Source organism: Oryctolagus cuniculus, chromosome 7 (assembly GCF_964237555.1).
Source record: "Oryctolagus cuniculus chromosome 7, mOryCun1.1, whole genome shotgun sequence".
NCBI classification, from domain to species: domain Eukaryota; kingdom Metazoa; phylum Chordata; class Mammalia; order Lagomorpha; family Leporidae; genus Oryctolagus; species Oryctolagus cuniculus.
The window spans coordinates 37670604-37696091 of NC_091438.1; the positions used below are offsets into that span (position 1 = coordinate 37670604).

Here is a 25488-nt window from a genome sequence, read left to right on the forward strand (position 1 = left end):
ACAGGAAGCGGAGCTCAAAAGGTAAATGCCGAAAGAATGAAGTCCACGACAGGATCCGAGCAGCACTCTCTGCTCCGGATCCGGGTTTACGGGACGTCCGGGTGACCTGGAAGCTCGGAGCAAAGGTCAAATGCAGCTCCTGATCCTTCACCCACGTTTGCGAGGCAATCCGACCCCCGTGCTATTCCGCCCTCACGCGTCATGGCTGCTCGGCCCAGTCTTTCAAAGGGTCTCTAAGTTGCCACCAGCCAACTCTGGCGCCACCAGTGTTCCCACACGCCAAGAATGCTATCTTCTCCCAGCCCCTACTACCGCCCCGAGGCCGCCGTCAGGAATAAAACCTGCGTTGCCAGTTTGCCCCAAAGCAAGATGGCTGCCAGTCTCTATGCTCTTCTCTCAAAGTGAAGCTATCCGCTCCTCGCTTAATGCCGCTGCCAGGCTGCCCTCACCTAGTATGGCTGCCCCGGCTCATGCCTCACTATGGTCTCGAAGCCGCCGCTAACCGGCCTGGTTCCGGGAGGCGCTGTTCAGGATGCAACCACCCCCGCCCGCTGTCCCCTCCCCCACGCCCGCGGTGGTGGCGGCGGCGGCGGCGGCAGCGGCGGCGGCTGGAGCCCGGATGCGGCGCCGTGAGACAGGCCCGGGAGAGCGGCGCGGATGGATCCAACATGGCGGCGCCGAGCCTGAGCCGAGAGTGAGGCGGCGGGGCGGCCGGAGTGGGGAGGGGGAGTCGAGCGGGACGGGGCGGGGCCGGGCGGGGCCGCAAAGGGCTTGGGGAAGGAAAGTGGAGGGGGAGGCGGTGGCGACGTCCAGCCTGAGAACCTCCAGAGAGGGAGGTGACGGGACGCTGCGAGGTGGGGGAGGGGAGCAGCCGAGGGGGGCGTGCAGGGGAGATGGCAACTGTGGGAGAGGGCAGGGGTCGAGGCGGCGGAGTAGGGGCACGGGGAGGGGCGTAAACAAGGGCCGAGACTGGGCCCGGCTGGGGGGATTAGGGAGGCCGAGGAGGGGGAGTGGGGCTGCCATCCGGCCGGATCGACGGGGTAGGAGCCGGGTGGGGGGAGAGGCCGAGGGTGGCAAGGGACAGGGGGCTTGTGGCGTGAGGTTGCAGGCAGGGCTGGACCCTTGGGAAGGCTGTTGTGGGGAGGCGGGGAAGGTGAGACTTGGACTTCAGACATTTATGGGGATAGGTTTTGAAAGTGTTAAATTGGAGGTGGGAGGGGGAAGGGCCTAGGGGGAGAATTTGGGTGGAAGAGAAGAGGGAGGTTTGGGGGAATGGAGAGTGTCGGTGTGGCGAGGTAATGGAGAAAGTGAGAGACTGGGAGGAAAGTTTGGGAGGAAGGGGAATGGGGTGGGAGAGAGGACCGTGGAGCTGCACGGGTGATAGAGGTTCGGGGTTTCCCCTTCCCCTTCCACTGTGGAAAGGGAGAGCAGAGTTAAGCAGCATCAGTTGGAGCGAATTGTGATGGCCAGGCCCTTAGCTTTCATAGGGTGGGAAGGGCAGAAGGGACTGGTCATGTGGGTTTGGAGGATTGGGGTTGAATGAGGCTTCAACTAGGTTTGCTTACCAAAAGGCTCCCCCAGCTAACTGCTGTCTTGTTTTTCCTAGTTAGGAAAAGAAGGGAAAATGGGGAAGCTTGTGTCAGAGTGTGGAGGAGTAAAGGACTTTGCTAGTTTTCAGCAATTAGCAATCCAAGAATGGGGCAACAGACATGGTTAGGACCAAGCGCTGTCTGCCAAGGTGGAGGCTCTGAAAATCCCGAGAGGGCAACAGAAAAGACAGGCTTGCATTTAGGCAGGCCAGGCTAATTAAATGAGTACTTTAGTTTCCAGACCCTTCTTTTGCGGTTTCAGTGCTAGGATGAGGGGGCAAAATGCATGTACAGAAAAATAAATTAAAAAAAAAAAGATTCTCTGGTGAAATGTGGCCGTGTGAGTGGATGCTTCCTTAGCAGATATTTTGTCTTCATTGCATGCTAGTTAAGGAAAGGTTGAAGATACAATTTGGAAGATAGTTCTGGTCTGATAAGTGATGGGAAGAAAATGCCTACTTTGGCTGTAACCATATTCCTTCCAGTTTTCTCTAAAGATGAAAGTCAACATTAATATTGTAACAAAACAGGTGGAATAGGAATTGAGGGACATGAGAAAGTATCAGAAGGTCATTGGTTTTCTCGGTAATTTTGGACTTGGGACGCTTCTTGCCATGAGCCAGTAAGACTGGAAATTTGTGAAGATGGTATTATTCTGTGAGTTGATTAGTGGAGAGTTAGGGAAGTGTGGGAATTTTGTTGTAGTTGAGTTCTCTAGCTTGGAATGGATCATTTCAACCAAAATAGCTTTATGTTTGACTGTATTTTTGCAACTGAGATTGACCAACTCTCTGGGCCTTTGAGGTTTCAAAATAAAGCTTGAAAATTGACTCTCTTCTCCCCCTTACTTGCTTTTGTTTTTGTTTTGCTGCTGGCTTTGAAACTTGTGCTAGGAAGAGACCTGGGAAATTAAGTTTCTTGAAGAGGTAAGTCTGGAACTTTTTATTGTTTTCAAACAATGGAAGCAAATGGAAATGACATGAGAAATATATTGGGGTTGAGCCCAGTAATGGGGTAGATGCCAGGGAAAATGAGTTTTTTACTCATGCAACTGAATGAGTAAGGTCTGTTGGAATCACTACCTCTTTAGGTAACTGGAGATGATAGGAGGGAAAAGAAGGGGAAACTAGGTGCTTTGGAACAAGACATCAGCTTTGGTTTGTTACTGTCAACTGTGTATTCTAATACATTGTCAGCTAAATGTTGCCCTTGGAGGGTTGCTAAGGTACCTTTCTTCCTTGGGAAGTCTTTTCTTCTACCTTACTCTTTTCCACTTGTTTAGAGTCCTGCAATCTTCTTGTTGAAAACATACTATGTAATTCTGACTTCAGATATCTAGTTACATTTCTCTTGTCCCACCAGCAAGAAAATTGTTTTTTTTTTTTATTAATGAGAAAGGAAGTTTTTCATGTACGCTTAGCTATCTTTAAGACTTTCCATGTAGTTTTCACTATAAGACATAACTCTTTACAGATTTTTATTTGAAAGGGGAGTGGGAGAGGGAGGGAGGCAGAGATCTTTTCGTTCACTGGGTCACTCCCCAAGTGCCTGCAACAGCAAGGGCTAGGCCAGGCCAAAGCCAAAAAGGCAGGACCTCAATTGGAGCCTCCTACATGGGTGACAGGGACCCAAACACTTGGCCATCATCTGTTGTCTCACAAGTGCACCAGATGCATTAGCAGGAAACTGGATTGGAAGCGGTGTAGCAGGGACTGGAACTGGCGCTCTGATATGGGATGCAGCCATCCCCAGTGGTAACTTAATCTGCTGTGCCACAGTGTGTACCCCAAGACTTCACTTTTTTTGTTGTCATTAAGTTTTTCTGTGTGACTTTCCTTTAAGGACTTCTGAGAGATATCTGTGGGTCTCCCATGGATATACAGGTATCACTCATGCTAAGAAAAATCTAGTTTTCATTTCAAGAAGTCATCATTGTTTCTTCCACATGGCTTTCCTCTAAGGGTTTTGGAGAGAGCCACGTAGCCTAGAAAGTACAGATGTTATCCGAGGTTGAGACGAAACTAGACTGCTTGTAAGTGGAAACCCAGTGGAGAATGACCAATTGGGAGGGAATCCTGTAGATTCATATGTACTGTTATTTGGTGCTTGAATGACTTTGACCTCCCAAAGGAGGGGGAAAATCAAAAAACTGGAACTCCAGAAAGTACAGCAGTTCATCAGAATCAAGAATTATTCTTGGGAAATTTGGGGGACTGATGTAGAGCCAGATCAGCCTTGTTTGCTGGAATGTTTGTCTCTTCATATCTGGCAGTGTTTCAAATACTGAGACTTGAGTTCTAATTTTGTGTTTAGAAGGGTATATTCTCCTCACCTCTTGGATACTTTCTTATAGGCTCTTACGGGATCTGTGTACATATACCTTTTCAAAGATTTATTTATTTGAAAGAGTGGTGTGTGTGTGTGTGTGTGTGTGTGTGTGTTGGGGGAGGGAGGAGATCTTGTATTTCTGCTGGTTCACTCTCCAAATGCCTGTAACAGTTGGGGGCTGAAGCCAGGAGCGCCATCAAGATCTCCCATGTAGATGTACTTGAGCCCTCATCTGCCTCCTAAGCATGTTAGCATGAAGATGCATGGGAAACAGTAGCTGGAACTCAAACCAGGGACTCCAATATGGGGTGTGGGCGTCCCAAGCATTGGTTTAATTTGCTGCGCCACAGTGCCTGCCCCAAGGTCTGTATATTTTAAGTTAAGCTCCTTTGCCTCATTGCTATAGGATGCTGAATATATATTTTGGTTTAAGAGGAAGTTGGTTACCTTATTTTCATGCTAAAGTTAGATAGACTCCTGGAACCCCCATTTGGGTTGCTGAATGAGTGAACTCACCATACTAGATGGTAATTAAGTGGGAGGGCTGCCTATAAGGCTGCATGCCTGCCTCCTGACATTTCTCCCAAGGACATAGCCTTGGAAACCTAGACTTCAGTGTTTTGCTTCAATGAATAAGCGGTGTCAGCCTGCTTAGCCACCTAGCAAGGAAGGGTTTGCTGCTGGTGTAGTTTCAGGACTTTAAAGATGGCCTTGGGGTTTGAGAGCAGGATCCTTTATGTCTTGCAGAGGGTGGTGTTTCTCTTATCCTCCCAGGACTCCAGATCGCATGCTAGGGGCATGCATGCTTGGGGCAGAGGAGAATGCAGCCTTCTCATCCACTGTTTACCTGAATGGCAACAGCAGGTGGTAGTGGAGTCAGGGTTGGAGTGGGGTGAAACTCTTTAGTGCTAGCTGGACTTAAGAGTTAAATGAGTGAGCCTGTGTCTGACTGGTCTTTCTATTCATCTGGAGTATTAGTTAATGGGTTGGGGTTGGAGGGACCAGATAGCTTCCTTCTCAGATCTAGTGGAAAATGATGTGCATTCTTTTGACCCTTCATCACACTTTGCGTAGAATAGTTTCCTGTCCCTTGCATTATTGACATTTTGGTTCAGATAATTCTGTGTTATGGGGGAACTGTTCTGTGCATTATATAATGTTTAGCAGCATCCCATCTATGACCTTATTACATGCTGGTAGCAAACCCCCTCCCCCAAGCATGATATGAGAAATGTCTTCAAACATTGCCACATGCTCCCTGGGGGACAAATTGGCTCTTGATTGAGAACAACTGACCTAGAAGCTCTAATAATTCCTAGTCCCTAGGATGATCCAGCCTAGGATCTAGTACTTAAAGGTAGCTATCATTTTTGTCCCTCTCTCTCAAATGTAGGGAATTAACCCCCAGGGGACTGAGGCCTGTGATAGAATTGCATTTATTGGTGCATAATTAGGGCCTTCTCCATATTTGCCTCATTTTCCAGTGACAAGGTGTATGGGGACAATATTTTTTCGTTTCCTGATGTTTAAGGACTCTGAATTAGGGAGCTCTTGAGTAGCCTGTTTTTCTGATTGGTTCGATGTAAAGCCTGCCCATCTGTTTTCTCTGGGATCCTCATAGTCAACAGCTGGCTAAGGGAACAGGTGGGATAGGGAAGCAGTTGCAGGGGCCCTAGGGGGCTCAGCATTTCTCATGTTGTCTGCTGTGAGCAAGCAGCTAATTTCCTTCAGCACCTTCATGTGTACCTCGTGACAGCAGCAGGTGAAACAGGAGAGGAAATGACAAAGCCAGGCTATAGTGAATAGCTGTTTTCTCAGCTGTTTCCCATGCTTTGGACAGGGCATAGGCTCTCAAAACCTTATGGATTATATTTCCTTGCCACCTGTTAGAACTTGTGATTGGGGTTAAGTGATTCCTCCCCTTTTCTTGAGAGGGTAAGTCTGTACATCCGTCTTGGGTTTGTTGAGGAACAAAGGACCAGGTCCTACTTGTTCTTCAGCTTTTCTAAGTCTCCATCAGCTTGGCTCTTCTGAAATAGCTTATTTTATTCTCTTTCTTAGCTTAGCCTCAGTTTCTTAGTATATAAAATGGGTAGAGTACCCTTATTGTGAATAGGGTAATGGGGTGTGAGAGCTTATTATGCACAGTGCAGAGGACGCTATGGCTAGCCAGAATATATGTTATGTGTTTTTTAATGGAGTCCTTTCATAGATTTCATGGGTTTTTTTCTTATTTGGGATTGCTTGTGGTGATCTTTTGGAGATTAGGTTCAGTTAAACAACAAGTTGATCCTATAGTATGCCAGGCTGTGTCCATTTCTAGACACTAGGGATATAAATATGAATGTGATTTCGTCCTCATGAGTTGTGTGGGAGCTAATGGGATAATAAATACACAAATAATTTTAGTACATGGGGGTAAGTGGTATGAAGGAAATATGCACAGTGTTCCAGAAGAGCACAACCTATCCCAGCATGGGGGTGTAGAGAGTGCATTTTGAAGATGGCATCTGAGCTGACTCTTAAAGGGTGAGTAGGAGTTAGCCATCTGAAAAGGGGTGGTGATGGGGGTATGGAATAGAAAGGGGAGAGGGGCACTCAGGTAGAGGGACTAGCCAGAAGAAGGGTGTAGAAGAATGAATTGCATGATGTATGTGAATTATAAATAAAATGATCATGTAGATGATAAAATGGATAATGTTAGAAAATAAAAAGCAGGATGTGGCCGGCACCGTGGCTCACCAGGCTAATCCTCCGCCTTGCGTCGCCGGCACACCGGGTTCTAGTCCCGGTCGGGGCGCTGGATTCTGTCCCAGTTGCTCCTCTTCCAGGCCAGCTCTCTGCTGTGGCCAGGGAGTGCAGTGGAGGATGGCCCAAGTACTTGGGCCCTGCACCCCATGGGAGACCAGGAAAAGCACCTGGCTCCTGCCATCGGATCAGCGCGGTGCGCTGGCCGCGGCGGCCATTGGAAGGTGAACCAACAGCAAAGGAAGACCTTTCTCTCTCTCTCTCTCACTATCCACTCTGCCTGTCAAAAAAAAAAAAAAAAAAAAAAGGCAAGCAGGATGTGGTGGGAGAGAAGGTTAGAAAGATAGGCCTGATCTTGGAAGACTTTGTGTGCTGTTAAGGATTTGGATGTTCTTATAGGTTAGGATATAGGTCATTTTTTTTTTTTAAAGATTTATTTTTTAGGGACTGGTACTGTGGCATAGTAAGTTACATGGCATTCCATATGGGTGCTGGTTTGAGTCCTGGCTGCTGCTAATGTGCCTGAGAAAGCAGTGGAGAATGGCCCAAGTCCTTAGGGAAAAAAAGGTTTATGTTTTAAAGGCAGAGTTACAGAGGGGTATCTTCCCAAATGGTCACAGCAGCCAGAGCTAGGCCAGAACAAAGCCAGGAGTCTGGAGTTTCCCCTGGGTCTCCCATGTGGTTGCAGGAGCCCAAGTACTTGGGCCATTTCCTGCTGCTTTCCCAGGCACATTAGCAGGGAGATGGATTGGAAATAAAGCACTAGAGTCTCAAACTGGGGCACATATGGGATACCAGCATTAAAGGCAGAGGCTTAACATGCTGTGCCACAACACTGGTCCCTTTAGACAGGTTTTAGATAGGAAAGTGATGAGTTGTGCTTTTTTATTTAAAATGAAAAAGTTTTTTTTTAAAAGATTTAAAAGAGTTACACAGAGAGGAGAGAGGGGAGAGGGAGAGGGTGAGGGTCTGCCATCCATTGGTTCACTCCGCAGTTGGCTGCAATGGCCAGAGCTGTGTTGATCTGAAGCCAAGAGTTTCTTCCAGGTCTCCCAGGTGGATGCAGTGGCCCAAGGAATTGGGCCATCTTCCACTGCTTTCCCAGGCCATAGCAGGGAGCTGGATGGGAAGTGGAGCAGCCGAGACTTGAACCAGTGCCCATATGGGATGCTGGCACTGCAGGTGGTGGCTTCACCCGCTACACCACAGCACTGGCCCCAAAAAAGATTTTTTAAAATTGTATTTGAAAGGCAGAATGACAGAATTGGAGAGAGAGGAAAGGGTGCTCCATTCACTGGCTCCCTCCCCAAATGGCCACAACAACCAAGGCTGAACTAGGCCAAATCAGGAGCTTGGAACTCCATTCAGGTCTCCCATATGGGTGGCAGGGATTTAAGGACTGGAGCCATCCTCCACTGCTTTCCCAGGTGCATTAGCAGAGGGTTGCATTAGAAGCAGAGCAGCCAAGATTTGAACCACCTCTGATGGGATGCCAGCATCATGGGCAGCAGCTTAACCTGCTGCTCTACAACACCAGCCCCCAGCTGTGCATTTTAAACCACTAACTCAACTAGATGTAGGTACTAGATTTAGGTGAGTCAAGATTGGTGTTAGGGGCAGCCATTTGGCCTAGTGTTTATAATATAGACACTGCATGAGATGCCTGCATCTCATTGGAATGATAGGATTTGAGTCCTGGCTCTGCTCCTGATTCCAGCTTCCTGCTGATATGCACTCTGGGAGGCAGGGAATGATGGCTCAAGTACTTGGATTCCTACCACCCAAATGGGAAACCTGGATTGAGTTCCAGGCTTCTGGCTTAGGCCTGACCCATCCCCAGCTGTTGTAAACATAGGCGATCTCTCTGCCTTGCAAAAAAAATAAGTAAATAGGATTTTATTTATTTATTTGAGAGGCAGAGTTACAGACAAAGGGAGAGACAGTAAGAAAGGTCTTCTATTCACTGATTCACTCCCCAAATGACTGCAATGGCTAGAGCTGGGCCGATCCAAAGCCAGGAGCTTCTTTCTGGGTCTCTCATGGGTGCAGGGTCCCACATATTTGGGTCATCTTTCACAGCTTTCCCAGACCATTAGCAAGGAGCTGGATTGGAAGAGGAGTAGCTGGGGCACAAACTGGCACCCTCATGGGATGCCGGTGCCGCAGGTGGAGGCTTAGCCTACTGCTCCATGGCGCTGGCCCCTTAGTAAATATTTTAAAATAGCATCAACAGGGATTTATAATTGGTAAGTGATTGGAGGTTGTGGTCAGAGGGTAAAATAGTATTATGTTCCAGGGCAGGAATTATGAGTGCCTATTATGGAGGTAAAAGTTGTTGAATGGTGGAAGAACTTTGTGAATTTATGCTGAATTATATAAAGAATGTAGGACTGTGATTGGACATTGACAGGGGATTAGTAAATGATATCCCTGAGGAAAGGTTAGAAGTTGGGATATCCAGTTGGTGTGAAGATCAAGGGCGTGCAAATGCCATAGAATTATAAGAATGCTCAATGTAGGAATGTAATGTTGATTTTTAATTCATCAGTTTTGGTGCATACTGTTGGTTAATCCTAGCAGTTAGGCTGTTGGGCTTGTTTGGATTGTAAGAAAAACGAGCCTTGGTTTGTGGAGAGATGAGTCTGGGTCACAGAGGTCAAGGATGCTTCTATCTTTGAAATCTCAACGTTTACAAAATGATTTGGCATGTTATTTCTCACTAGAGTCTTAACTCTGAGAAGTGACTTCTTTCATCTCTGTTTTATAGATGAGGGCACTGAGACTTTGAAGTTAAGTGCCTTGCTTAAGGTCATTGATACACAGCTTGTTAATGATACACTCAGAATTTAAACTAGTTCTAACTCTAAAGATACTTAGTTTCCCTATTGTCAGTCCCAAGGTTCATCTGAAGCAGCTTCCATATTACAGTTGAGAGTGAATTTTTAAAAAATATTTATTTATTATTATTATTTGAAAGTCAGAGTTAGAGAGAGGTCTTCCTTCTGTTGGTTCAACTCCTGCAACGGCTGGAGCTAGGCTGATCTGAAGCCAGGAGTTAGGAGCTTCTTCCAGTCTGCCATGCGGGTGCAGAGACCCAAGAACTTGGACCATGTTGTACTGCTTTCCCAGGCCATTCCAGAGAGCTGGATCGGAAGAGGAGCAGCCAGGACTAGAACCGGCGCCCACATGGGATGCTGGCGCTTCAGGCCAGGGCGTTAACCCACTGTGCCACAGCGCTGGCCCCTGCTCTACTTCCAATCCATCTCCCTACTAATGAGCCTTGGAAAGCAGCAGAAGATGGCCCAGGTGCTTGGGCACCTGCATCCATGTGGGAGACCTGGGTTCCTGCCACCCATATGAGAGACCTTGACTGAGTTCCTAGCCCTGGCTTTGGCTTGGTCCAGTCCCAGCTGTTGCAAACATTTGAGGATTGAACTAGCAAATGGGGATGCTCTCTCTGCCTCTCCAAATAACAATAATGATAATAATAATGAAAAGACATGTGTAGCGTTACTGTACTGTGTCAGGCATTGTGCTAGGCACTGGGAATACAGGAATGGGTGAGACTCATTTCTGTCATGTGGCTCATAGATTGTTTCCTTGTCCTTACAGTTCAGTGGGGATTACAGCTGCTGCGCAGGGATTCTGGAAAGCATTGCGTACCTGAGCCCCCAGCATGGCGGGCCTAAAGCGGAGAGCAAGCCAGGTGTGGCCAGAAGAGCATGGTGAGCAGGAGCACGGGCTGTATAGCCTGCACCGCATGTTTGACATCGTGGGTACCCACCTGACACACAGAGACGTGCGTGTGCTTTCCTTCCTCTTCGTGGATGTCATTGATGACCACGAGCGTGGACTCATCCGAAATGGACGTGATTTCTTATTGGCACTGGAACGCCAGGGCCGCTGTGATGAGAGTAACTTTCGTCAGGTGCTGCAGCTGCTGCGCATCATCACTCGCCATGACCTGCTGCCCTACGTCACCCTCAAGAGGAGACGGGCTGGTGAGGGTGCCCCGGGGGCTGGGACCACTGGAATCAGGGAAGCGGTGTGGGAGGCCAGGAGTGAGCAGCGTAGTAATCCAAAGGGGAAGAGGCGTTGAGCCTGGCAAGCGCCTGGAAGAGTGAAGTTACAAGATCCTCACTCACGGGGCCGGCGCTGTGGCACAGCGGGTTAACGCCCTGGCCTGAAGCACTGGCGTCCCATATGGGCGCTGGTTCTAGTCCTGGCTGTTGTCTTCCGATTCGGTCCTCACTCACAAGAGTGAGGTTTGGACTGGGAGAAGAGAAGGGTGTCTCTTTTCTGAATGACTCCTCCTTCCTCTACAGTGTGCCCTGATCTTGTAGACAAGTATCTGGAAGAGACATCAATTCGCTACGTGACCCCCAGAGCCCTCAGTGACCCAGAACCGAGGCCTCCCCAGCCCCCTAAAACAGGTGAGAAGATAGAAACTCCCTCAAACTTCCCTAATCAAATAGGAGGACTCTACCGTCACATTGCTGGTTTTGCCGGCCTAATGGAGGGATGCTATCCTCCACCCGTCCCGTGAATCACGAGGTGAAGAGTTAATACTTCACGTAGGCTCTGTGTTGGCTCTAACTTTGTATCCTCCTCTCAGGTCACGTTGTTGACACTGTTTTTAGTGATAAGTCTAAATGTCTCCTTCCTCAATCCAAGAGAAGTGTTTTGGATTTCTGCGTTTGCCCGACTGTGTTTTCTTCCCTTTTACCTTCTGGCCAGTGCCTCCCCACTATCCTGTGGTGTGCTGCCCCACTTCCGGTCCTCAGATGTGTAGCAAGCGGCCAGCTCGAGGGAGAGCCACACTTGGGAGCCAGCGGAAACGTCGGAAGTCAGTGACACCAGATCCCAAGGAAAAGCAGACGTGTGGTAAGAAAATTTTAAAGGTTCCAGAGATGGAATAAGACTTGTGGGGAAATATAAAGAAGTGCTTGGATACTGGGCAATTTATAATATTCAGTGCAAACCTCACTTTGACTACTATAGCAAAGTGAAGTTGAATGGTTAATTCTCTCATGGAAGAACTCTTTATCTTAGGGAAGGATACATTTAAACTCTTTTTAGTTGAACATTTGATCAAAAGGGTGCCATTATGCCATCCTTATTGTAAGGCAAACCAAGTCTAGATAGAGATTTAAAATTAACTTCTATGCCTGTTAATTAGGAAAATTATCTCCTATGAGCAAGGTGCTGCTTGTGATAGGAATAATGCTGACTTGAGCATATTCCACTGCAGGGAACCTCCTGCAATCAGGCAACAATTTCAGAGGCACAGAGTCCTCTGGAAAAAATTAGTCCTGGGGTGGCACAGTGGTTTAAGCTGCTGCTTGGGACACCTGCTTCATCTTGGAGCACATTTTGAGTCCCAGCTGCTCTGCTTCTGATCCAGCTTCCTGCTATAATGTGCCTGAGAAGTAGTAGATGACTACCAGCTGTAGTTCCTGGCGCCAGCCTGGTCCAGTTCAGCTGTTGCCGGCATTTGGAGAATGAACCAGTGGATGGAAGATCTCCTCTCTCCTTCACTCTTTGTCACTCTCCCTTTCAAATAGATAAATTAAAAAAAGAACTAGTCCAGTGTAAGAGAGACTGTCAGGTGGTTTCCAACTTTGCTACTCTTTTTTGCTTTTCAAACTTCGATTGTAACCTCCTCTGCTCTGTATCTTGTCTCCTAGACATCAGACTGCGGGTTCGGGCTGAATACTGCCAGCACGAGACTGCTCTACAGGGCAACGTCTTCTCTAACAAGCAGGACCCACTTGAGCGCCAGTTTGAGCGCTTTAACCAGGCGAACACCATCCTCAAGTCCCGGGACCTGGGCTCCATCATCTGTGACATCAAGTTCTCTGAGCTCACCTACCTCGACGCATTCTGGCGCGACTATATCAATGGCTCGTTACTAGAGGCACTTAAAGGTGTCTTTATCACAGACTCCCTCAAGCAAGCTGTGGGCCATGAAGCCATCAAGCTGCTGGTGAATGTGGATGAGGAGGACTATGAGCTGGGCCGACAGAAACTCCTGAGGAACTTGATGCTGCAGGCACTGCCCTGACAGTCTTCCCACTTCTCACCCTGGTGGGCGCTGCTCCCACCACCCACCTCTGCAGCTTACATACTGTTCTGGGGTTTGTTCTCTACCCTTCCAACCAATCGCACCCCTGCCTTTTTTTTTTTTTTTTTTTTAAAGGAAAAGACAAAGGAAAGTGGAAGTGGTGTTCCCCACCCTCCCTGCACCCATGTGCCTGGGCTTCCCATTTGTTTCCCATTTCCACTTACCCTCTAACATGTGTCTCTACAGCCACCTTACCACTGAGCCGAATGACAAGTGTATAAGGAGAAGCAAAGTCTATAGAACATAGTCTTTGTGAGGGACTGAAGTGAACACTGCTTTTGGGTGCACTGAGGGGTTATCAATACTTCTGGCTTTATGAGGGCTCTTAAATTTTGTCTGAAAAACCAAAGGGCTGTAAGAGAGCTATGTGGAAGGTGGGACTCTGAAGTGTATTTTGGAAATTAATCACCTCCCTCTTCCAAATTACAGAATTTTTAAAAAAACAAGCTGTGGCCCTTTCCACTGTCTCCTGGCCTCTGGTGCTGCTCCTCTCTGCCTTCTTTCCTCCATTCCATGGCTTGAAACTTCTGCCTGGTGTGGCTTCTTCCTTTTTCCCACTTTGTCAAACCTTCAAGGCGGTAATAGATAAAACTAGTCACCCCTCCCACTGTGATGTGTGTGTGTGGGGGGGAGGGTGTGTTTGCATGCCCTCCCACACACACACCCACAGAATAGATGGAGAAGAGGTTGTTGATTAAAATACACTCCCCCTAAAAAGGGGAAGGGGGAGTGTGACACTTCCCTTTCATGTTCAAGTGAAAATAAATAATGTACCCTGTAGCCCTTTTCCCCTTTGCTTTCTTCTGGCTTGGGCAAAGGGCATCATAGGTGAAAGTGAAAAAATTCAGTTATCAACTTCTTTTTCCTTTGCCTTCCTGTACCCCTACTCCCACTCCCATACTTGGGAGAATAGGGCCGGGACATGCACTGAGTGTTGCACTTTTATTTAGGTAGGGAGGCATGTTGAATGAGCCAGGAGGCCTAGAATTGGAGACTAGTCCAGCTGGTACTATACCACCTCCCTTTCCAGCTCCCAAAGGAGATGTCCAGACACAGACTTTGTGATGATTATATATTTTTTTTCAATGCCAGTGCTGCTCAGCCCTCAGCATAACTTCAGTTTTCATGAAATAAACAGTGACTATATATAAAATTCCATCTTTCTGAAACTGGAATCTGAGCTCAGAAGAAAGTTTTCTTTCCCAAGAACCCGAGCCTATGTTCCATAGAGAGTGAAGTTTCTCCAAGTGAGGGGAGCTGCGCCTGGGTCCTGCCTACAAGTCACAGCTGCACCAGCTCACAATGGGGGAGGGGGTCTCAACTCACAGAAGTCAAAAGTCTTAAGACAGTGGGTGACCCAGATTGCCATAGAGGTCAGGCCTGCGGTGCTGGAATACAGGCAGGTGTTGGCGTAACTGTCGCAGATAGTTCAGGTCAATTCGGGCAAGGCAGAGGCCTGGCCCCTCTGAGCAGCGGGCCACCACTGTTCCCCAGGGATCTACAACCATGCTGTGGCCATAACTTGCTCTCTTCTCATGGTGGCGTCCACACTGTGCTGCTGCCACTACGTAGCACTGGGTTTCAATGGCACGGGCCCGCAGCAACACCTGGGGATGAGAAAATGTGTTTTCACTTAAGTATATACGATAGTGGATGGAGAAATAATAGCAGATGGGCATTTCAGGCTAATCTACCTATTGTGACCATGCTGGTATTCCCTAGGAATGTTACTTTGTTATCTACAACATAGGAGAGATGACAGTTTGGGAGAATGAATTTTCCCATTAGGCAAGAAGGGGAAGAAAATCTGAACTGGTGGGGCTAAGAGGGTAGAATGAGGTTAAGAGAAAGCCTTTATGTTTGGAAGAGGTGTTCTCTTACCTCCCAGTGGGCTGGACCTGTAACAGATCCAAAAGCTGAAGGGTAGGTAAGTATTTCTGCTCCGGCTTGAGCCAATGCCAGAGAGAGTTCAGGGAATCTCATGTCATAGCAGATAGCCAGACCAATCTGGAATGAAAAACAGCTTGCCTAAGCCCCCTTTCCCATTGATCACAGCATCCAGTTTTACCCGTTATCACACTCCTTAGAGCTTTCTGTACTCCTGATTCCCCTCCCTCTTTTTCCTCCCTCACCCTCACCGCTCCCACCTTGCCTGCTGGTGTGCTGACAGGTGACTCAAGACTGGGCCCAGGCAAGGTAGAGTTGCTTTCACGCATAGGTCCCTGCCCTGGAATCTCTACATCACACAGATGCGTCTTCCTGTAAGTGGCCACTACTGATCCTAGAGTGAGAGGGAAAAGGAATACTTGCTGCTAGTGCTCAGCTTTGCTCCTTTCTCAAGGAGGAGAGTTTATAGGCTAGGAAGAGAAGGACAAATACCCCTAAAATGTACCAAGGAGATACAGTTGAGAAGACAGAATTGTGAAGAATCTAAGTTGAGGAAGAAGAACCTGGGAAGAGGCAGGCTAAAGGATTACGAAGTCTCACCCTTGCTGTCGAGAAGCACATGACAATTGTAGATTTTCTGAGTCTGCTCCCAGTCTTGGCCACGCTCATGGAAACCACCCAAGGACAGCCAGAGTCCACATTCCCTGGGAGGAGGGGACACTGAACTCTTTTCAAGGCTCTACTGTCACAGCTGCCAAACCAGAGACACTGGCCCAAAAAAGATTCTACCTCTCCCTCCTCCCCCTTTCCCTGATACCTGGCAAGCTGGGTATATGCTCCCAAAAGGTCCCCACCCAGTGGCTCAGATAGGCGTAGCGTCTCTGCAGGGTCCCGTGCAACGAAGTCAAATGCCTCAGGCAGGAAAGCAAGGCAAGCACCCAGTCTGGCAGCCTCTCGAACCAGCTCAGCACACGTTTTAAAGTTCTGTTGCTTGTCTGGTGTTGATGTTACCTGGCACACAGCCACCAGGGGCAGTTCCCAGGAGGAAGAGGAGTTAGCCATGGCTCTGGACCTGTGAATGCCACAGGCAGGATTGTCAGATTTCCTAGCATGGGGAAACCCAAGTTTAATAAGCGGCTCAAATGAGCAGGCAGGGAAGGCTGGACTTCGTTTTGACTCTGCTCTTACAGTCCACGGTGATCCAGGGTTCACAGATCCAGTGTTCTTTGGATGGTTGATACCTGAGTCCCACCATCCATTTAACAAACACTGAGCATCTACTATATGGCAGGCACCAAGGACACAACAAAATATGTTACCTGGGCAGAGCACAAAGTACTGAGGGTCGAGGTGTCCGGAGTCCAGGGCACAGAAAGGACAGGAGCTGGTGAGGAGGCCTGCTGATGAAGCCCAGCCTGAGGAAGATGAGAAATCAGGACACCTAACCCTGCCCTCAGAGAAGACATTTCTAGGATTCTGTCTTCACCTTCACACTGTGAAGCTCAAACAGGGCCCTTCCATTAAAAACTAACACCCCAGTCCTTAAAACACTCTCCACTGCAAGTTCTATGGGCGACGGGGGAAGCTCAAAGGTGGAGGGTGGGGGAAGGGGCTGGCTCCGTGCCTGACTGGCTCAGCTCCCAGAGATCTCACATTAAGCTGAAGCCCTTTGGTCTGCCAAGCGTTTCCTCAGTTCAGAAGTCATCTCGGGGAAACTTCCTTGGTTTTTCTAAGCCTCTCTTCTTGGCTGCGCACTTGCACAGCTTTAGTAATTCAAAGCATATTTCCCTCCCCACAGCGGCATCTCTTAAGAGAAGCATACCCTCCCTCGTAGCCCACCACCCCGAAGTGGGGAGAGGGCACAAGGAACCCAGATCTCAACCCGCGCCCCCTCCCCGCTCGAGTTAGCCCATCTTTCCCGCCTCTCCCAGGGGCAGCATCTCTGTTGCATAGGTAAAAGCACCCTAGGTGGGATTCACCGCGGCCGGCGACTTAGGGAGTAGGTCCTACATGAAGATACAGCCAAAACCATTCGCAGGGTCGGATCCGTAGAGCTGCCTGGAGTCAGCGGCGCCGCGGCGAGGGGGCGGTAACTCCCAGCCCGGATGTGACGCAAGGCGGGGCGGGACTGAGCCGCTCAGGCCGGAAACCCAGCAGGCGGCGAAGATGGCGGAGAACAGCGGTCGCGCCGGCAAGAGCAGCGGGAGCGGCGCTGGGAAGGGGGTGGTGTCGGCCGAGCAGGTGAGGAGCTAAGAGCGCGAAGGGGGGTCCCCGGCTGTGTCTGGAGCCGATACGTCTCAAAAAGGGGTGGCGGTGGCTGTGGCTAGTGCAGGCCTGTACTGCAGCCCCACATTTGCGAGGCCACCTAGAGAGGGGAGGGTCCTTGGAGAATCTGGCGGAGCCCCCGGGGAAGACTGTAGGCGGGTGGGTAGGTGAGGGCCACGCCCCTCGGGGGTGTTGGGTGAGCCTGAGGGTGGGGTTGGGGGAGGGAAAGCCCAGAGAGGCAGGGTGTGGGAAGATACACACAGGTCTGAGGGGAGATGAGACGTCGCTTTGCGCACCCCTCCTCGGGAGCCCCAAGCGGGATAGGGCTGGGCATGGCAGCTGGTCTAGAATCCCACGGAATGAGTAAGCGGGCTGCTTGTGTAGACCGTTACGTGACCCTGAAACTGCGTTGATGATCGCCGTCACCCTGCAGAGCCACGTGACTCACATACTCGAACCGTCCGAGTGTTCTACACTGTTTTGATTCGGGAGTCATTACCAGATTGAATTTCTCTGGAGAACAGAAACCCTTCTCTGATCTGAATTTGCTCCCCGCCCCGTGCCTAACATCGGAAGCGTTTGATAAATTGATCAGAAAGCCTTTTGAAACTAGGGAACAGTGGCTTGCTAATAATGGGGCTAATCAGAGTGGGAAGAAAGCTACACAGAAATTACAGCAGTTAAAAGCTATTTTCATTCTAGGTTCGTTTATGAGTTTTCCACAGTTAATGCCCGCAGCAGTTTCTACATAAGGATTTAAAAATTGTCCCTTGCCATCAAAGAGCGGGGTTTGGTGAGGTAAATAGGACATACAAAATGCTACTGTGAGGCAGAAGATGTATCCTAAGAGATGTACAGTGGCATGGGGTTTGCAGGCAGGTGGAAAAATTGGTTTCAGACTTAAGAGGAGAAGGGGGGAAGGGAGAAGAAACCTGATATGTTTTCAGGGTCTGCCCTGTGCTAGGCATTTTCTGGGTACAGGGAAACAGATAAATAGAGCTTGCCTTCAAGTGATTGACACTCATTTGAGAAAAGGCAAAGGTTTATAATGTACTCTCCTTTTTTTTTTTTTTTTTTTTTTTTTTTTTGATGGCCCAGGGAAGAGACCCCTAAACTAATCCAGAGGGTATGGGATTTAGGGGTGGGGTGGTGGCTAAGAGCATTTTTTTTTTTTTTTTTTTTTTTTTTGACAGGCAGAGTGGACAGTGAGAGAGAGAGACAGAGAGAAAGGTCTTCCTTTGCCGTTGGTTCAAGAGCATTCTTAAACACTGGAGTCAGACAGATCTGGGTTTACTATTTATGTATGACCTCCTTTGAGTTACTCAGCCTTCTCAGTCTGTAAAAAACATAGTAGTAACTAGCTGATCACTGTATTGAGAGTATTAGGTAAGGCAATGCATATAAAGTATTTTTGCACAGTGACTAGAATGCAGTATGTTTAATAATTTCTGGTTAGCTCTTCGAATTTTATGTTTATTCTGAGGCACAGAGACAGAGCTCCCATTTGCTGTTTCACTACCAAAATGCTCACAGCAGGCCTAGCTGGCACTGGGGCTGAAGGTAGGAATCAGGAACTCAGTACAGGACTGCCATGTGGGTGGCAGGGACTCAGCCACTTGAGCCCTCATCTACTGCTTCCCAGGATGCTCTTTTTTTTTTTTTTTAATTTGACAGATAGAGTTAGACAGTGAGAGAGAAAGACAGAGAGAAAGGTCTTCTTTCTGTTGGTTCACCCCTCAAATGGCTGGTACGGCAGGAGCTACACTGATCCAAAGCCAGGAGTTAGGTGCTTCCTCCTGGTCTCCCACGCAGGTGCAGGAACCCAAGCACTTGGGCCATCCTCCAGTGCCTTCCTGGGCCACAGCAGAGAGCTGGACTGGAAGAGGAGCAGCTGGGACTAGAACCTGGTGCCCATATGGGATGCCGGCGCTGCGGGTGAAGGATTAACCAAGTGAGCCACGGTGCTGGCCCTTCCTAGGATGCTCTTTAGCAGGAAGCTGGACACTGGAGCTGAGCCTGGACTAGAACCCAGGCACTGTGATGGGAGATGCAGGCATTCCAAGTGGCATATTAACTGCTAGGCTGAATGCCTAGCCCAGCTTTTTTCGGTTTGTTGTGGTTATTATTTTTTTTACTTACTTTTTAATTTGAAAGAAGGATCTCCCATCCACTGGTTCACTCTCCATATGTCATAACAGCTGGGTCTGGGCCAGGCTGAAGCAGGAGCCCTGAACTTGGGTCTCCCACATGAGCAGCAGGGACCATTACCTGCTGCCTCCCACAGTGCGTGTTAGGAGCCAGTACTTAAGCAGTGTCTTAACCTCTGTGCCAAACACTTGCCTCACAGCTTTTGTTTTTTTATTCTCTTAGGAGAAAATTCTTTAGCTCAGCTCCAAGGAATGAGAGAAGTTAGTCAAGCAAAGATGGAAGTGCAAGATTTTCAGGGTGTGGAGAATAATGTGTTCAAAAGCACTAAGACATGAAACTGCCTTGTATGTTTGGGATGCAGAGGGACTTAAAGTTTGAGGTGAATTCCAAGACTTTGAATGTGAAGAAAAAGGTATAAAAGAAGAATATAGGCTGTTTCTCAGGTTTCTGCTGTGTTGGATAATGGTACTACAGAGGGTGTAAGAAGGCAGACAGGTCCGGTGGGTAAAGCCACCGCCTACAGCATCCCATATGGGCGCCGATTTGAGTCCCCGCTGCTCCGCTTGCGATTCAGTTCTCTGCTGTGGCCTGGGAAAGTAGAAGAAGATGGCCCAGGCTGAACCTGCGTGGGTGACCTGGAAGAAGCTCTTGACTCCTGGCTTCGGATCTGCCCAGCTCCTGCTGTCGTGGCCATCTGGAGAATTAACCAGTGGATAGAAGACCTCTCTCTCTGCTTTCAAATAAATACATCTTTAAAAAAGAAAAAAAGATTTATTTATTTATTTGAAAGGCACAGTTACAAAGAGTTGGAGACACATACACATAGGAAGAGAAATGTCTTCCATCTGTTGGTTTACTCCCCAAGTCGCTGGGGGCCAGGCCAGACCGAAGTCAGGAGCCAGGAACTTTACTCAAGTCTCCCATATAAGTGCTGGGGCCAAAGCACTTGGGCCATCTTCTACTGCTTTCTCGGGCATATGGGATGCCAGCATTGCAGGCAGTGGCTTAACCTACTATACCACAGTGCTGCACCCCACCCCTCTTCCCCTGGCATTTTTTTTTTATTTGAAAGAGTTACAGAGAGAGGTAGAGACAGAGAGAGAGAGGTCTTCCATCCATTGGTTCACTCCCCAGATGGCCACAAAGGCTGGAGCTGAGCTGATCTGAAGCCAGGAGCTTCTTCCAGTTCTCTCATGTGGGTGCAGGGCCCCAAGGACTTGGGCCATCTTCTGTTTTCCCAGGCCATAGCAGAGAGCTGGATCAGAAGTGGAGCAGCTGGGTCTCAAAACGGCGCCCATATGGGATGCTGGTGCTTCAGGCCAGGGCATTAACCCACTGTGCCACAGCACTGGCCCCTGGCCCATGTCTTAACCACTAGGCTAAACACCTGCCCTGAGACTTTTTTTTATTTTTTATTTTATTTATTTATTTATTTATTTTTTTATTTTTATTTTTTGACAGGCAGAGTGGACAGTGAGAGAGAGAGAGACAGAGAGAAAGGTCTTCCTTTGCCGTTGGTTCACCCTCTAATGGCCGCCGCGGCTGGCGCGCTGCGGCCGGTGCACCGCGCTGATCCGATGGCAGGAGCCAGGAGCCAGGTGCTTTTCCTGGTCTCCCATGGGGTGCAGGGCCCAAGCACCTGGGCCATCCTCCACTGCACTCCCTGGCCACAGCAGAGGGCTGGCCTGGAAGAGGGGCAACCGGGACAGAATCCGGCGCCCCGACCGGGACTAGAACCCGGTGTGCCGGCGCCGCTAGGCGGAGGATTAGCCTAGTGAGCCGCGGCGCCGGCCTGCCCTGAGACTTTTAATGTAAACAGTGAAGGAATCACAGAACAGTATTTGCTAAACTGTTAGTGATAATTATATTAAATAACTTTATAATAATACTTTTAATTGTAATAAATGTAGAAAACACAAGAAAAAAATACAAACTAGCAAATAAATTCTCCATAATCTTACTATATAGAGGTAACTGCTCTTAGTGTTTTTGAATCTATCCTTTGAGAGATTTTTTTTTTTTACCTCCCTCTATTATGTTTTTGTGTGTATGTATATGGACAGAAAGCGAGGTGTTATGGTTTGGCTGTGGTTCCTTCTCCACCAAAACATGTTGAAATTTGATTAGCAGTTTTTAACAGTGTTCAACACTTTCAAAGATGGTAGAACCTTTAAGAGATGAGTAGATCATTAAGATGAATGAATGTCTTTCTTCTTAGTGAGTTCTTGGTCTTGTAGGTCTGGGTTAGTTACCTTGAGAGTGAATTATATAGCTAGGCCACCTGTGTTCTTGTTGTTTTATTTATTTATTTTTATTTGAGAGACACAGGTAGACACAGAGAGAACTCCTGTTCCCTGGTTCCCTCCCCAGATGCCCTCAATGATGAGGACTGGGCTGATCAAAGCCAGGAGCCAGGAACTCCATCCAGGTTTCCCTCGTGGGTGGCAGAAACCTAACTACTCAAGCCATCATTGTTGCATCCCAGGGTCCCAGAAAACTGGAGTCAGGAGCCAGAGGTGGGTATTGAACCCGGACATTCCAGTATGGAATGTGGCATCCTAACCAGTGTCACAATTGCTAGTCTGGATGCCTGCGCCCACCCTGCCCGTTTTACCTCTTCCCCGTGCACAGAATGGTCATTCTACCATGAGGCTCTTACCAGAAACTGAGCATGTGCTAGTGTCATGCGCTTGGACTTCCCAGTCTCTAAAACTGTGAGCCACATAAACCTCGTTTTGAATTACCTAGTCTCAAATACTGTTTCTTTTTTTTTCTTTTTTCTTTTTTTATTTGACAGGCAGAGTTAGACAGTAAGAGAGAGAGAGAGACAGAGAGAAAGGTCTTCCTTCCGTTGGTTCACGCCCCCCCCCCCCCAAATGGCTGCTGCGGCTGGCGCACTGCGCCGATCTGAAGCCAGGAGCCAGGTGCTTCCTCCTGGTCTCCCATGTGGGTGCAGGGCCCAAGTACTTGGGCCATCCTCCACTGCCTTCCCGGGCCGCAGCAGAGAGCTGGACTGGAAGAGGAGCAACCGGGACAGCATCCGGCGCCCCAACCGGGACTAGAACCCTGGGTGCCGGCGCCGCAGGCAGAGGATTAGCCAAGTGAGCTGTAGTGCCGGCCCTTGAACATTTTTTTAAGCCATTCAAGTATTAGATGAAATCAAAACATGGGGCCCAGCACTGTGGCATAGTGGATTAAAGCTGCCTCCTATAGTGCTAACATCCCATATCGGCACTGGTTTGAGACCTGGCTGCTCCACTTCCTGTCCAACTCTTTGCTGTGGCCTGGGAAAGCAGTAGAAGATGGCCCAAGTCCTTGGGTCCCTGCACCCATGTGGGAGACCCGGAAGACACTACTGGCTCCTGGCTTCAGACTGGTGCAGCTCCAGCCATTGCGGCCATCTGGGGAGTGAACCAGTGATGGAAACCTCTTTCTCTCTCTCCCTCTGCTCTCTGTAACTCTGCCTTTCAAGTAAATAAATAAAATTTTTTTAAAAAAAGAAATCAAAGTGTGGTATGGATTTGGAGAAAGTCCAGAAATGAGATCATCAGAAGACTTGCAAAGAAAAAAAAGCTTGGAGTGATTCAAACAAGAAGAGGATAGTGAAGGCCTGAACTAAGGTGATGTCAGTAAGACTAAGAGAATTGCTGAGGTAGGTACTATAACCTTGGCAGTTGATGAAATAAAGGTGTTTCCTAACTAGAGGGCTGAAATCATATCATTAACAGGAGTAGGGGAGGCGAGATAAATAATTTAAAATTAGATAAATTAGATTAGGAGCCAACGTTGTGGCATGGTAGGTTAAGCTGCTGCCTGTGACACTGGCATCTCATGTGGCTACTGGTTTGTGTCTTGGCTGTTCCACTTCTGATCCAGCTTCCTGCTAATGTGCCTGGGAAGGCAGCAAAGGATGGCCTAATGCTAGGGCCCCTGACATTTATGTATGTGGTAGACTTAGATGAAGCTCCTGGCCTCTGGCTTCAGCCTGACCCACCCCTGGCCGTTGCAGCCATTTGGGAATAGACCAGCGGATGGAAGATCTGTCTCTCTGTAACTCTGAATTTCAAAGAAATAAATATGATCAAAATATGATCAGTTCAGCTTTGAATGAACATTCAGGTGGAGATGATCTGTTATAACAGCTACTAGCTTTTGAAAGTCTGGGCCAGGCTGAAACCAGGAACTCCATCTGTGTCTCCCATGTGAGTGGTAGGAGAGCAGGTATTTGGGCCATCTTCTGTTGGCTGTCCAGGCACATTAGCAGCATTCTGATACGGGATACTGGCATCACAAATACTCGTTTAACGCACTATGCCACACCACCAGCCCATGATACAATTATTTTATTAATCCTCACGTTGTTTGAGGCAAGTGTTATCTCTATTTTGTTGGTAAAGAAACAGATTCAGAGAGGTAGCTTGGTCATGGTCAAGTTTTGAAGCCATTTATTCCTTTTTTTTTTTTTTTTTTAGAGATTTATTTATTTGAAAGAGTTACACGGAGAGAGGAGAGGCAGAGAGAGAGAGGTCTTCCATCCACTGGTTCACTCCCCAGATGGTCGCAATGGCCAGAGTTGCGCTGATCCAAAGCCAGGAACTTCTTCCTGTCTCAATTGTAGGAGTGAGTGGAAAAAGAAGAACTTTCATAAAGGAGAAAGAAGAAAGTTTGAGAGAGGAGGGAGAACCAGAGAAGAAACCAAAAGGAAGTAGAAGGCCTACTTTGTATTAGGCAGTTGACAAGTTACCTAGGTTTAGTTTTGTTTTTTTTTTGTTTTTTGTTTTTTTTTTTGACAGGCAGAGTGAATAGTGAGAGAGACAAAGAGAAAGGTCTTCCTTTTTCCGTTGGTTCACCCTCCAATGGGTGCCATGGCTGGCGCGCTGCGGCGCGCTGATCTGATGGCAGGAGCCAGGTGCTTCTCCTGGTCTCCCATGGGGTGCAGGGCCCAAGCACTTGGGCCATCCTCCACTGCCTTCCCGGGCCACAGCAGAGAGCTGGCCTGGAAGAGGGGCAACTGGGAAAGAATCCGGGACCCTGACTGGGACTAGAACCTGGTGTGCTGGCGCTGCTAGGTGGAGGATTAGCCTATTGAGCCACAGCGCCGGCCAGTTTAGTTCTCATTGTTAGCCCATGCAGTGGTTCTCACTCTGGTATAATTTTTCTCGAGAATACATTGATGCCTGGAAACATTTTATGTTGTCCAAAGGAGGTATTTTTACTGGCTTTTAGTGAGTGGAGTCCAGGGATATTGCTTAACAGCCTACAGGTTGCAAAATAGCCCCCCAAACAAAGAATTTTCTGATTTAAAATGTCAGTAGTGGAGTTGGCACTGTGGCATATCAGGTAAAGCTATCACCTGGGATGCTAGCATCTCATATGAGTGCTGTTTTGAGTCCCAGCTGTTCCACTTTGGATCCAGCTCCCTGCTAGTATGCCTGGGAAAGCAGCAGAAGACGGCCCATGTTCTTAGAATCTCACAACCACATAGAAGACCCTGAAGAAGCTCCTGGCTCCTGACTTCAGATCAGTTTAGCTCCAGCCATTGTGGCCGTTTGGGGAATGAACCAGCAGATGGAAAACATCTGTCTCTTCCTGTCCCTCCTCTCTCTGTAACTGTGCCCTTCAAATAAAGAAATGAATCTTTAAACAATTTTTTAAAAAATAAAATGTCTATAGTGCCAATGTTGAGAAACCCTGCCCTATGGTATATTAACTCTATAGTCTTTTAAAACTTTTTTTTTAAGATTATTTGAAAGTCAAAGTTGCACACAGAGAGAAGAGGAGGCAGAGAGAGAGATCTTCCATCTGCTCATTCACTCCCCAACTGGCTGGAACAACTGGAGCTGGGCCGATCCAAAGCCAGGAGCTTCTTCCAGGTCTCCCACGAAGGTGCAGGGGACCAAGGACTTGGGCCATCTTCTACTGCTTTCCCAGGCCATAGCAGAGAGCTGGATCGGAAGTGGAGCAGCCAGGAGTAGAACCGTTGCCCATATGAGATGCCAGCACTGCAGGTGGCAACTTTACCCGCTGTGCCACAGCACCGCCCTAAAATTTCTTTTAAAAATTATCAACTTCTTTGATCTTAGTACTGCATCAAGCTATGGAAAGCAGATTATTGTAGGATTATAAAAGAAAAGTATTTAAACATAAGTTAAGGGGCCAGTGTTGTGGTGCAGCACCTTAAGCTATATTGGAGTATGGATTCAAATTCTGGCTACTCTGCTACCCATCCAGCTTCCTGCTAATGCACCCAGGAGGGCAGTCCAAGTACTTGGACCCTTGCATCATTTGGGAGACCTGGATGGAATTCTTGGCTCCAGGCATCCTCTGGCTCAGCTGGGCCATTGTGGCCATTTGGAGATTGAGTCAGCAGATGGATGATAACTCTTTCTCTAGCTCTAC

General features: G+C 48.3%; 3 protein-coding genes across 14 annotated transcripts in view; 2 read left to right on the forward strand and 1 right to left on the reverse strand.

Annotated features, from left to right (window-relative positions):
- On the forward strand, nucleotides 1-13942 carry DEDD (death effector domain containing). 9 transcript variants are annotated; one of them, XM_070077455.1, is made up of 7 exons: nucleotides 556-694; nucleotides 2483-2515; nucleotides 6364-6446; nucleotides 10278-10666; nucleotides 10991-11098; nucleotides 11403-11549; nucleotides 12353-13942. In XM_070077455.1, exons 4-7 carry the CDS (start codon nucleotides 10342-10344, stop codon nucleotides 12727-12729), a joined length of 957 nt encoding a protein of 318 aa, XP_069933556.1. In that variant the 5' UTR covers nucleotides 556-694; nucleotides 2483-2515; nucleotides 6364-6446; nucleotides 10278-10341; the 3' UTR covers nucleotides 12730-13942. The 9 variants fall into 9 exon arrangements, with proteins under 9 accessions (XP_069933558.1, XP_017201229.1, XP_017201231.1 ...); XM_070077456.1 differs by lacking the exon at nucleotides 556-694 and adding an exon at nucleotides 773-854; XM_017345740.3 differs by lacking the exon at nucleotides 6364-6446 and having other exon boundaries at nucleotides 428-694.
- Nucleotides 13848-16822, reverse strand: NIT1 (nitrilase 1). 4 transcript variants are annotated; one of them, XM_070077453.1, is made up of 7 exons: nucleotides 16687-16822; nucleotides 15996-16091; nucleotides 15688-15748; nucleotides 15277-15380; nucleotides 14937-15070; nucleotides 14671-14796; nucleotides 13848-14396 (listed from the first exon to the last, which is right to left on the reverse strand). In XM_070077453.1, exons 1-7 carry the CDS (start codon nucleotides 16706-16708, stop codon nucleotides 14130-14132), a joined length of 810 nt encoding a protein of 269 aa, XP_069933554.1. In that variant the 5' UTR covers nucleotides 16709-16822; the 3' UTR covers nucleotides 13848-14129. The 4 variants fall into 4 exon arrangements, with proteins under 4 accessions (XP_069933554.1, XP_008262420.1, XP_002715253.1 ...); XM_008264198.4 differs by having other exon boundaries at nucleotides 15494-15748; nucleotides 16687-16816; XM_002715207.5 differs by having other exon boundaries at nucleotides 15494-15748; nucleotides 16656-16805.
- PFDN2 (prefoldin subunit 2) overlaps nucleotides 16764-25488 on the forward strand; it is a 17472-nt gene continuing 8747 nt past the window's right edge. Inside the window, exon 1 of the mRNA XM_002715209.5 lies at nucleotides 16764-16917. Within this exon, the coding sequence (XP_002715255.1) occupies nucleotides 16843-16917 (75 nt within the window). The 5' untranslated portion in view covers nucleotides 16764-16842. The remainder of the gene's footprint in view (nucleotides 16918-25488) is intronic.

Excerpts from the sequence above, each read along its gene's own strand:
- DEDD (XM_070077457.1), top strand. The coding sequence starts at position 10,342 with ATGGCGGGCCTAAAGCGGAGAGCAAGCCAGGTGTGGCCAGAAGAGCAT. Across the intron at positions 10,667-10,990 it reads CCTCAAGAGGAGACGGGCTG|TGTGCCCTGATCTTGTAGAC; the intron begins GTGAGGGTGCCC and ends CTTCCTCTACAG. Across the intron at positions 11,099-11,402 it reads TCCCCAGCCCCCTAAAACAG|TGCCTCCCCACTATCCTGTG; the intron begins GTGAGAAGATAG and ends CCTTCTGGCCAG.
- NIT1 (XM_002715207.5), bottom strand. The coding sequence starts at position 16,708 with ATGGTTTTGGCTGTATCTTCATGTAGGACCTACTCCCTAAGTCGCCGG. Across the intron at positions 16,092-16,655 it reads TCCCTAAGTCGCCGGCCGCG|GCTGGGCTTCATCAGCAGGC; the intron begins GTGAATCCCACC and ends CATCTTCCTCAG. Across the intron at positions 15,071-15,276 it reads TGTGCTTCTCGACAGCAAGG|GATCAGTAGTGGCCACTTAC; the intron begins GTGAGACTTCGT and ends CTCTCACTCTAG.